The sequence below is a fragment of the Pseudopipra pipra genome, chromosome 3, assembly GCF_036250125.1.
Source record: "Pseudopipra pipra isolate bDixPip1 chromosome 3, bDixPip1.hap1, whole genome shotgun sequence".
Classification (NCBI taxonomy): Eukaryota; Metazoa; Chordata; class Aves; order Passeriformes; family Pipridae; genus Pseudopipra; species Pseudopipra pipra.
In genome coordinates this window covers 1,457,323-1,469,798 of record NC_087551.1, presented here as the reverse complement: position 1 = coordinate 1,469,798, position 12,476 = coordinate 1,457,323, and the positions used below count along the sequence as shown (strand labels likewise).

General features: G+C 44.4%; 1 protein-coding gene across 10 annotated transcripts in view; it reads right to left on the bottom strand.

Annotated features, from left to right (window-relative positions):
- Window positions 1-12,476, bottom strand: part of EML6 (EMAP like 6) — a 90,460-nt gene that overhangs the window by 54,605 nt on the left and 23,379 nt on the right. For 7 of the 10 annotated variants that reach the window (XR_010429561.1, XM_064650969.1, XM_064650967.1 and 4 more), the window contains exons 3-8: window positions 12,076-12,235; window positions 8,543-8,641; window positions 7,223-7,291; window positions 4,898-5,083; window positions 2,916-3,051; window positions 50-254 (exon numbers count right to left, since the gene is read on the bottom strand). Coding sequence is in view for 9 of the 10 variants with exons in the window: in XM_064650969.1 (XP_064507039.1) it covers window positions 50-254; window positions 2,916-3,051; window positions 4,898-5,083; window positions 7,223-7,291; window positions 8,543-8,641; window positions 12,076-12,235 (855 nt within the window). In the remaining variant the exon portion in view is untranslated. The remainder of the gene's footprint in view (window positions 1-49; window positions 255-2,915; window positions 3,052-4,897; window positions 5,084-7,222; window positions 7,292-8,542; window positions 8,642-12,075; window positions 12,236-12,476) is intronic. The other 3 variants (XM_064650961.1, XM_064650964.1, XM_064650966.1) reach the window with 1 other exon arrangement.

Below are 12,476 nucleotides of genomic sequence, written 5' to 3'. Positions count from 1 at the left end.
TAAAGAACTCCAGCCTTGAATGCTAAGAAATAAAGAACTCCAGCCTTACCGTACGGAGCGGTCATCGCTGCCCGTCACTGCCAAGGGCTTCTTGGGGTGCACTGCCAGGGCCCAGAGCTCCCCCTCACAGTGCCCCTGCATGATCAGCATGGGCTTGTCTCTCTCTCTCACCAGCACCTCGAAGATCTCGCTGTCCTGGGTCCCTGCCAGCAGCCTGTCAGCCTTCCAGCACACGCTGCGGATGGACAGACCTGCTGGGACGGACACGGGGCTGTGGGCAGGCACTGCCCGTGCCCAGGGGGCACAGCGGCAGCAGCAGCACCGCGGCAGCTCATTGACACCCGGCACCTTCTGACACTGGGGGCTCACACAACACACAGTCACTCCAGTCTCCAAGCAGTTGGGTGGATTTTCTCCCTCGGGCAGGGGAGGAGGAAGCTCCAGCCTGGGAGGACTCTGTGTGTGTGACACTGCTGTGCCAGGGCCTGCAGGGACCCAGAGCCCTGCTTGGGGCACACCCTGGGAGTTTGTTTTACAACCCACTTCCATTGCACAGGACTGAAACATCTAAATTCTACATTAGGCCAGGTGCCTGTGAATGAAGCTGGGTTTACTCATTTTTTCAGGATTTTAATTTTTTGCACACTGCAATAAAATTTTAATGGGGAATTTAAATGCTTTGTGCCCATGTTGTCACACTTATCCACTTTAGTCACAATGGATTATTACAACCAAACAAAACATCCTCCCTCCCAAACTCCAAACCAAGAGAATTTTGCTTTGTATAACTTTTAGAGAGCTTGATCTTATTCCACAATTCTGACCCTAACTCTGGAGCTGGAATTTTACTAATCACAAGCAGGCTGAGCCATTTGGTGACATTGTCTGGCCAACTGCTTGCAGTGTTTGTATTTTCTGTTCCAGTACATGAAAATTCAAGTTTGGGTAATGGGCCTAGATGCTGTGAGATGAGAATGAATAAAAAAATCCATTTGTCATGTAGTCAAGGTCAGCCACACCATCATTTTAACATATTTTTGGAACCAAACACATAATACAATTACCTACCCGTCACATAAATAAAATATTCTCATCTCCCAAGAAGGTCAAATTAATCTTCATTTATTTTCTTGTCCATCTCCAACCGCTTTTAATTTTGATAATGTCACTGTGTGACCCAGCTAAATTCATCCAGAAGTTCTGACTCCCACCTTTGACACACACCAGTGAGCACCCAAGGGATGGAATTCACATATTAAGTGGCAACTGGGCGTTGTTAAGTTTGAGAACACAAAGCACACCTTTGGATGTGGGAAAGGCAGTGTTCTCTGGGACATGCTGCACATAAAGATTAGCTGTTATCAGGGTTTGTTACTAATATACCTCTACATTTCAATACAAAGCCAAGCTGTGATCAGATTGCTGCTGGTGATGCATCTCATTTAAGAAGTGTTCAGTGCCCTTCAGTGCAGGATGACTGAGGAACAGCAAACCCAGGGGGTGACAAAGGGCTTCCTTCAAATGACAGTGACAGGGTATAAGTCATGCTTGGATTTTATGGCCTGTAGTCATCCCCAAGCTCCTCATTTTTTATAGCTGCAGTCAGAGCAGTAGCCCCACCAGATTTTTCACAGATGTCCTTTTCCTTAGTCCCAGTGATTATCCCCATGGGCACATCATCTTTGGCTAAGCTTGGACAAAATTTTGCAGCCTTGCTTAAGGCAGTTTCTTGCACCATTAAAGCAGGCACTGTTGCAATGTTGCTTTTTTTTTAACGACAAACAAACATAAACCTGAAGAATTTTAATGCTGTAAAAGCAGCGTTCTAGTTTGAGTTTTTAGAAATCAATTAACTTCTCAATTTTTAAAAACTGTTCTAATTTATATACAAGTCCAAAGGGCAGCTCAATTCACTTTCTACAAATGAAATTTTTTATTGCTTTTGCCAAGTAAAACGGTGGGAAAAACCCCTCCTGCCTGTCTCAGCCCTACAGGTGCTGTTGCAGTGCCTGGTTCTACTCAGCTCCTCTCATCTCTATGTTCTGTGCCCTGGGGCATTTAGGAGATGGCAGAAATCAGGACATCAAGTCAGAACCACTCCATGGCATGTCTGATGAGGATTCACCTTCAGTACAACTACAGTCAATTATTTCTCCACAATTTTTAGAAAGAATTACAGAGCTGCTGTAAATGGTCGTGAGGAACTGCTACTGGTTTCTAGAAAATTCGTGTTAAACATTATTGCTCTGGCTGCAAAAAGTGACATAAAGCCAGGACTGCAGAGCAAAGGGACTCCTGGTTGGGTGTCTTGGACACCTTTGGGAGGGTTAAATTCCATGGGTGAACACTCCAGGGAGGCAAAGTGCTGGAGCAGGTTCCCTGGGATCTCTGGACACTGTGAGTGCCCTGAGAGTCTGCTCATGAACTGAAGTGATGACTAAGCTCACAGGAAGGAGGATTAGATTCAACAAACATGATGATCACCAATTTAATAACATTCTCTCTCACAAATCTGCCAAGTGCTACCTTTCCAAATGCACTAATGGAGGGCTCAGATGGTCAGTCAGCATCTTTGAGAGTCAGGCTCCAGAAATCTCAATTAGTCAAATGAATTGCAATTAATTAATTAATCAAGGGTTACCTAACTCCATTCTCTTACCTTTAGGTGTTTAATTAGATTTTACTTATCTTCTTGCATTTGCATGGTGAGGAGCATCCCTCTGTTTATACTATGAACCATGGAAAACTCTTCAGGCTACAGCATTGTCAGAGGTTAAGGGGAATACAGATCCAAAAATACATACAGTCATTGAGCAAAAAAATCAGCAGCATGCAGAGACATTTATGCTTCACATTCAGTGTGTCATAATCCATTAACCAGATGTGTAAAAGCCATTAAAGGAACAGCTCATTACCTTTGTATCCTTGTTCAGTCTCCCTGAGATCAATTTTGGTAATTGGTTTGAACTCCGTGTCCCACAGCCGAATGCACCCATCTCTCCCTCCGGTGGCAAAGCCTTCCTCACAAGCATACATGCTGAAAATTCCAGCCTGTCAACCGATGCATAATGAGTTTTAAAGGCCTTTACAACCCACTGGAACACGCAGAGCAATTAGTTTGGGACAGACTCTTGTTAAAGGCCAGAGGCTGCTGGGCAGCAGGGTGTTGTCCGTCCCCAAAGCACACCAGCACACACAGCTTTTATTTCAAGTGCTCCACTTCAGTGGGTTCTGTAGAAAGCTTTGTGCCAAGAGCAGTGCCACGGCCTGCTTGCAGAACTCCAGATTTGGTGGAGTTAATATTATGCCAAGGACAATTAAATAAAAAATGGAACACTTCAAATAACAAGCTCCCCAGAATAAATCAAACCAAGCAAAGGAGCAGTACAAGGATTCTTACAGGTGCAGAGGTGACTGAGACATTCCCTCAGGAATTCAGCTCAGACATCGTTTGGAACCTAACAGGAACTGAAAGAGTGTCAATTCATTCTCTTGGTTGAAAACAAGTTTCTATCACACTTTGAATTTCTTCTTCATTTTTGAAAATGCCTCCTGACTGCTGACTGTGCTGGACTACCTTGGAATAGCTCAGGGAGTGCCTGCTGAGCCAGGATTTTGTCAGGAAAACCTCTCAGTTAAGGGACAAGTTGAACTGCACAAAGATTAATACAATGGAGAGAAGAACTCAGTATTCAAAGTGGCCTTGTGCAATTTCTTAATAAAGTGATATTTCTAATTATTAATTACGTAGAGATTAGAAACTGGGCAGGAGAATGCATATTAGCCATGGCAAATCCCATAATTTATCCCATTATATCCAAAGAGATTGTATTTAATCATTCTAATGGATCTAAATAAAATTCTGCACATCTCCTACGGGGGGCTATTGTTTGCCAAAGACATTTCTGTGTTATTGCAGCTGCACATCACGTGGAATTTCACAGGAGTTCCTCAGCTAAGATGTCCCACTGACACTGAGACTCATTACCCCTCTTAAATTAGGGGTTACTTCTATAAACAACCAGCACACTTAGAGCTGGTTTGAAGAGCTTCTCTGAATCCTGACAAAGGGGCAGCAGAAGCAATTTTGAGAGGTCAGAAAAAAAAACATTGTTTGCAATGCTCTTTCTAGAAAGGTTCTAGGGGAAAACTATAGTGACAAGGGTTGGATTTCACATCACTCTTCTAAGGAAAACAGTCTTGTTTCCTATTGTTCAAAAAACCACACCAGAATGCCATTAACCACAGTCATACTGCAAATAGGAACTGTTCTCAAATACATTTGAAATAAGACAAGAAAGTCCTACTGTGCCTTTACTGCAGCAACAACAGAGAGGTAAATTTACTGTATTAGAGTGGATAGAAATCTAACACCATCCTGTACATTCTCTTTTCACTCTGTAATTATGAGAGCTCCAAACTGAGGGGGGGTGTTATGAAGCCAATTGGACTAAACTGCCTTTGGAATATGGTTGGAATGCAAAGTCCCAGATTCAACAGGTTTATTCCACACTGCAGCTCTTATGAAGAGTCGGTCCCCAGCGCTGGGAATTTCAGTGGTAAAATTCTATTTAAAACCAGGTAATCTGCTTACCAACTATCCATAAGTAAACTGTAACTGAAGTTTCTCAATCTGTGAAACTTTAGGTTTGGAAACTTTTCTTTAGGTTTAGTTTGCTTGATTAGATCAAGGCTATAAACATCAGCAGTTCTATCAGCTCAGCATCTGTTGGCAACGTGTCAACCAAGTACAACATTACATCCGAGTTCTTAACTGATGAACAGCCTTAGACATTGCTCTGCCCCAAAGGAGAAGGAAAGCTCTGGAGCTCAGCCTCCAGGAAGGTTCCCAATGCCATGAGCATTCCTTTCAGAAGGACAGGAGAACCCCACTCACGCTGTGTGCTCCCTGGATGGTGCGCACCAAGTTCAGCCCTTTCCAGACGTAGATGTCCCCATTTAAAGCCCCGGAGTAGGTGACATCTTCTTTGGCACACGCCAAGCACAGGATGGTTTGGAGATCTCCTGTTTTCCCAAAGATTCCCCTCTTTGCCGTCAGGGCGTTTCCACACAGTGTCCAAAACTGGGAAATGCAAATGGCACATCAGGAAAAAAATCCCTGCAGGATTTCTGGGTTTCATAGTAGTGTGCAGCTCCCAGATGTACAACCTGACAGAGCAGGGTCTGGGCAGGCACTAAACCCAAAAGAAATCATCAAGCTGTTGGGGAGGTGAGGCACAAAGCTGCCTCACTACTGCCACACCACCCCTTCCTTCCCCTTCTCCCACTATCCTTTATCAGGTTTTGCTGGGAAAAGCTGCCCATACAAGTGCACGTTTTTAAAGCCAGAACGTCCCATTTTTTTTTGTCTGCAAACCTTAAAACACAGCTGAGGTGACAAATACTTGATCTTCCCCAACTTGCGTGCTGGAGCAGGCACTTGTGCCCTTCTCCAGAGCACTGGGAGAGGTGTGTCCCTCAAATATAGTTACAGTTACTGAGGAACCATCTGTTCCAGGGAGACCAAAACGCTCCAGTGTGAAACAACGCTGAGACTGAGAGTAACAGGTTCCCCAAGTGTGGAATGGGGACCTGCTTGGCTTCTACAAGGCATAAGCATTCTGCAAAAAAGAGTCTAAGACTGACTGGGGGAGAGGAAAAGAGAGAAGAGAACAGAAAGTTTGTCTTAGAAGGGTGTCTTTAGTGGTGAGAAATATCATATTGCTTCTTTTTGAATCAGAGGGCATAATGTGCATCTCATCCTCACTTTATATGTCTGCATCTTTTCATGCCTATAAGCTGAATTTCTAGGTATTTTTCTTTATACTTATAAAATGTCCCATAAAATTCCTATAAAGCTGACATCCAGAAAATCCTCGGATTGAGTTTTTTTACTTCAGATCCTCCTCTATTTCTAATTCAATTAAATTTTCCCTTTGCCTCTTAACATGAGCCAATTTTGAAGGCAGAGGGAATCCTGCCCCCAGGGAGTAAAACCTAAACTCTCCTCACTGCTGCTTAGCAGAGGAAGGGTAGGAGGGCAGCAGTGCCAGGAAAAGGGTGGAGGGAGGATCCTGAGCCCAGTGGGAGATTCCTCAGCTCCAAGGCTTTACCACAGCTCCTAATACCTGCTCAGCCAAATGAGCCAACAGAGCCAACATGCCAAAGGAATAACTGGTGCTATTCCCAAGCCTCAGTCCCAGTTCTCCCAGTGATACTATTGCTTTGGAGCTGTTATTATCACATTCCCACAGCCTTGCACTGAACAGCAAGTTCAGGCTGCTGTGGGAGCCTCACTGGAGGGAACACGGAGTCGTTTCCCCTCCATGCTGCCTTTTTTGTTCTTTTTTGGTGTGTCTTTATCTCCATGTATTTACAGTGCTGGTAATCTGCGTGTTCAGGGCAATTATGGCCATTTTCAACAGGAGACAGGTGCCAAACAAAGACAGGTTTTGGCAAACAGCTTGCAGAATACAACAGATGGTATCACTGCTGCCAAAACCACCCACAGTTTGAAAGCAGTGGTGGTTTTAAGGGCACGAGGAACCAGAACTACAGATATTAACTGGTTTCCTAAACTTCTAGTTAAAGCTCTTCCCACCCCAGTCATGTGAAATAATTGCCATCTGTTAGGAATGTTTTTGATGAGACAGGAGAAAAATAGAAACCTGAAGGGAATATTGGCAAACAAGGATTCCTTTCTAAGCTTTCCACAGGCACGAGGATGTTTTACCCTAAACATCTAGTATATATCTGGGTTTGTATTTAGAACACTTCCAGAGAAGGTGACTTAGAGGGAGCAAACAGTGGGGCACTGGAGTTCTCATCTCTGCAGGTGTTCCTACAACTGCTGGCAATGAGAGGCCAAAGACAGGTCATTTAATTCACTTTTCAACTTAGTTCACCCTACAGCTGCTCAGAGACTCTTTGTGGTGCTTGAGGAGAGAAACCCCTAAAGGCTGAGACAATTTAGGTGACATGGAGAGGGCAGAGAAACCCAAAATTACAAGTATATGATGATGACCTTCCCACTTTGCTTGTTCAGGGGACCTGCACCTCAGTCACTGCTGAATGTCTGAACTGGCTTCAAACAAAAAGTTTTGCCAAAACATTCACACAGCAAAGAAAGAAAAGCATAAATTGTCTTGTATTTAAAGCCCTCATCATGTAAGATTTTTTTTGTGCAAGCACTTTTTCCAATTAAACAATAAGAGCTCTTTACCTTTATGTGTTTCACTCCACAGCTGACGATTCTGTTTGGCTGATACTGGTCCCAGGAAATATCAAATATCTGTTAAGAAGTACATTAAGCTGGTATTTTAAATCACACAGTAATTGCATGTAGGTTCAGTTTGCTTTTACCAGTGCTTAGCCACCATTTCTGTTGGAACATATTACTAAAAATGAAAGAACAGTCTTGAGGTAAATTTGGAACTCTGTAATCCAAGGTTAAGGCAAACATGGAGGGCTCCTCACACATTCCTGTGAACACACCTCATCCCTGACTCCACACTACCAATCCATTCCAGCTCCGAGATGTTACTGAATAAACAATATTTAGGCAGGCATTCTTTCCCACTCCCTCCTTTTTCAGAGTGTGAAACTCTACCAGGACTAAGATTTTAGTACTTCTTGCCTGTCCTGGAGTCTTCTGCTAATTCAGAACCTGATCTTGTACCTACTGAGGTCAGTAGCAAAACTTCCACTGATGTAACTGGGAAGTGAATCAGTTCTGAAAGAGAAATTCAAGAAGGACTGAGATGCTGTTGTGTTGGGAACATTGCAAGTAAAAATGAACTAGCAGATCACTGAGCTGACCCACGGGATGCAGACAGGCTGTATGTCACACCAGCTGCAGGGGCGGGCTCAGCCTGCTGCTTTGCATGCAGAATGTGCAGTAAAACATTGTAACACCCCAATATTATAACATTAAAACATGGGATAATACCATAACATAGATACAAGAAAGGTTGTCAGACTGTGCCCATAATTTATCTGAACGTATGCATCCATGTGCTTATATATGTCAAGGAGGTCTTTTGCCTGTGTTAAACCTGGTAAAACATTTCCTAGTCCTGAACAACATTTGGAACTCAAACCTGGTCAGTTCTCATCTTTATTAAAGTTATGATCCTCTAACTGAGGTTAACAGATAGAAAAGGAATATTTACCCTAATTAAGTTGCTTCTACAGGTGACTGTCTGAAGCAAAACTAAAAGGGAAATAATTCAATCTGCCCTCAGGATAAACTGTCTTTTTGACATCCTGAGAGCAAACATGATCTGTGCCCCCTGAGCTCACATTTCACATCTCATCTGAGGAGCTCCAGATCACCCTACTCTGTGTAGGGACAAAGGATCTCCTCCCCAGGCTCCCTGTTGGTGCTTTGTGCTGGCTCTGGCACAAGGAGGAGGCACAAACACCTCGGTATTTCCGAGCGCGGTGGAACGAGCGCGATTCCCTTTGCACGAACCCGCCCCAGACCCCGCTCTGTTCCAAACCCCGGTGACCCCCAGCCCCCCAGGAGCCTGTCCCACCATACCCTGTCCGAGTGGCCCGTCGCCGTCGCCAGGAGCTTCCCCCTCTTCCAGTCCCAGATGCACACGGTGTTTTTGGCATCCAGCCCCACGGACGCCAAGCGCTGAGGAGGAACCACAGGATCCTGTTAGCGGCAAAGCAGCTCCAAATCCCCACCCTGCATTCCCAGGATTGCTGCATTCCCAGGATTACTGCCCAAGTGGATTGGCCCACGTGTGCCCTGCGTTTGAACTCCCTGGCAAAGGCAAAGCCAGTCACACTCAACACTTACTCACTGAGAGAGCACTGAAATGTCTCCCTTCTCTAAAAGGTTGTTGATCTCTGGTGCCAATGTTTCCTGGGAAAGTCTGACCAGGAAGGGTTTGAGGGGCTTGTTTCAGGTGTATTTTGATTATTAATTTGATAATAAAAGCAAACAGGAAATAAAAGCTCTCGCTATTTCCAGCTCCCATTTTGTTCATTATGTTCATTTTGTTGAGCTTTAGAATCAGAACTGGATGTACTTTTAATAATTGCCTTTTACAGAGCTTAGTGTATCAAATCACCAATTAAAATAACTAAAATCAGTAATTAGTAACCAAGCTAAATCAAAGTTCTCTTGATCATCAACTAAAATAACTAAATTTTGATACTTTTCAATCTCAGTAATACAAGAAACAAGAAGAACTGAATAAAACAGAAAGAAAGACCTGGAAGGGAAAAGGCCGAGTGCATTTTATTTGCCCTTAGCAACCCATACCTGCCAGGGGTCTGGCTGTACTGATCAAAACACAAGCTATTTTTCATGGCACCTTCACTGATTTCAACTTTTTCTCACCTCTTTTATACTCCTCCTCACCATGGAAACCATGGCAGTACTTCCAGCATCTTTTAGATCCATGATGTGACCAACCTCAGAGCTGAGCTGTAACTCCCAGTCGGGAAACCACCCCTGGGGGTGGATGGGCACTGAAGGGACTACAGAAACTAAGAACTATTTGCTATTTTCTTTTCAAGTGGCCTGCTGAGGAAGGGCTCCTGCTGGCAGGAAAGTGAGAAATGCTGAATTTCCCTTTTGGTTGGAACACTTACACTTTTAGTCCTCCTTCTGGAAGAGAATTTGACAGAATTCTATTCAGAGAATTCACAGAACTACCAGAAGAAAATATCTGCCAAGTAGTTTATGCACATAATTAACAATTATTTTTAAATCTACACAGATTTAGAAGATCTGGCTAAAGAAGCCAAGTGCTACCTAATGAAAAATTTAGAAATACATGTATGTATTATGGCAGTGCCCCCCTCACTCCATTAAAAATAAGTCTCTTTACCAAGCACACACTCTGTTCCTCTAAAACAGAGCAGAAATTGAACTGTGCAGTATTGGCAAAATACTTCAGTGCAAGGCATCTGCTTTTATAAGTAATTCTATGAAGGGGAGCTGTTGGTACTTTTAAGGAGAAATTATAGTTAACAAAAGACATTTTTAATTACAGGCAAACTGACAGCTCCTCATGAAACATCTGAACCAAATGCAGTTCCCCTCCTGCCAAATGGCATCTCCTGCTCAGACAGAAGAAGCCCAAACTAAAATCTGTATTTTTAACTTACAACAGTCCTGCATTTTAAACTTTAAACTCCAGTATTAATCACAGAAAACACATAAGCAGGAAATTTTGGGGGAACCCAAGCTGACTCCATGGGTGTAGCAGAACCACCCAGGCTCTTTGCTGTAGGACATGGTGCTGACAGTTACCAGAGGAGAGAGCAGGGTTCTGATTGCATTATTGAACTGACTTGTGCTTTGGGGCTGAAATGCAAACCCTCCCTGGCTGTTGGCAGCCCCCGGGTGGAGGAGAAGGCAAGGTGTGCACTGGAAGGTGCAGGCAGGGTGTGCACAGCCTGTTTTGCCCTGTCACAGACAGCAGCTCCCTTGGGAATGCTGACTAAACAAACCAGCACTGCTGCAGCTCTGAATTCCAACTGCTCAGAGCCTTCCCCCCTGCCCTTTAGCTGGGGCTCAGCACAGCAGCTCCTGCTGCAAAGCCAGAGAGAGCAGCAGAAAGCCAAGCTGCATCATCCATATTTATGTGTTCCAGCACTGCTCTTCCTCCAGACAGAACAGCATTCAATGCAAACCTTTATTTCCAGAATAAACTGCAACTTCCCCAGCCCCTCCAGAAGCAGAACTGTCCCTGTTCTGCAGGGGCAGCCCAGCACTGAGCTGGGGGGTTAATGACAGCCAGGCCCCAGCAGGACCTTCACAAAGGTCTAAAAAAAAAACTTTATCCACCAGTCCCATGAAGTTAAAAATGAGGGGGGGGAAATGAAGAACATGCAGTTCTGAATGAATGATACCTTAAAAATATAACAGCTCTGGAAATCTTGTTCTGTTGATCTGGGAGTTTTCTCGTGTGAGGTTTTTATTCCACAATTCCAAGGACCACATTTTTCATTAATTAGAATTGGCACAGGAGATTTTAGAGGAAATGGCTTTACCTTAAGAAAACTGGAGTAACGTCACTGAAAACTAGGCTTAAAATAGAAAGCTAGTTCCAATTTTTAATGGGGAAATATAATCTGTGGTGGTGTTCAGAACTCCAGTTACCCAATGCTTTTTAACCATGTTAAAGGCAACTGCTCAGGTTGATGTCCTTCATTTCAGACTCCAAACTGAATACACACAAGCTAATGCACAATAAAAAGTACTTTTGTTTCATGTGAGAATACATTTGATGCCTTGAAGGCCAGTTCTGAGCCCAGATAGAGCTCAGAATAAATAAATAAAGAATAAATATTAACCATTTAATTATACTATTACTACTAATAAAGCACTGTGTGCTCAGTGGGAGAGTAGCAAAGTACAGGACAATAAAGCACTTCAATAGTCAGCAACCCATCTAGGACATGATTTTAAGAAAATCTTTGAAAGGCCAGAACATCCCATAGTTCTGCCCCATTGGGATGCAACTCTGAGGTACAGAAAATACAAAACCAGGAAGGGTCCATGCAAGAATCCAGGTGGCAGCTCATCTAAGCATTCCTAAGAACACTTTAGCAACCAGCTCTGAAGTGTTACACCAGGACACTCATCAGGACATCACTAATGACACACTGCACACACAGATATTTATAAAGCTCTGTGAAGTATTTCTCAGGTAGGTGAATTTTAGATCTATTTTCCTCCTACTTCATTCACAACTGAAAGCTTTTAATAGCTCACCTCCAGGGGAAATGTGTTTAGCTGTGACAAGCCCAGCTGTGAGCAGCCCACCGTTTACTTCTGTCTGAAATTGTGCCTCAGAACATCCCCCGAGCTGCTGCCATTGTGCACGGCCCTGCAGTGCTGACCCCGTTACTCAGTTAACCTGCCAGGGCAGCCCAGCCCAGGAGACTCTCCCGGCAGGGAGATCAGAGCAGTTCTGCTGCCAGGAGAGCTGCGGGGCTGGGGGGCTTTGCCAGGAGCCGTTTCTCGGAGCAGCAGGAGCCAAGGAGGTGGGGAAGCCGTTCCAGCCAAGCCACGGAGGGGATCCGTGCTGGGCGGGTGGTGGCACCCACCTGGCCGTCGGCGTCGAAGGCGAGGCAGGCGACGCCGTGCGTGTGCGCGTCCTTGAGCACGGACACCGTGTGCAGCCGCAGCGAGTCCCACACGCAGATGTAGGGCTCCTTCCCCACCTGCCCCGTGGCCACCAGCGTCTTGTCCGGGTGCACGGCCAGGCTGCGGCACAACACACAGGGAGGGATGGTAAATACACCTTCTGAGTCCCAAAAACGGCAGAGAACAGAAAAGTACATTAAAAAAATCACCTTTTTTTTTTTTTTTTTTTTTTTAAGTTCCAAACCCAACAGTTCCTCTTGATTTTTTGGAATAACAACTGTCTTCAAAACTCGGTCTGTTCCATTATTTACTTTCAGTAATGTTTTGCTGACACAACACGACGAGTGTAGAATACAATTTA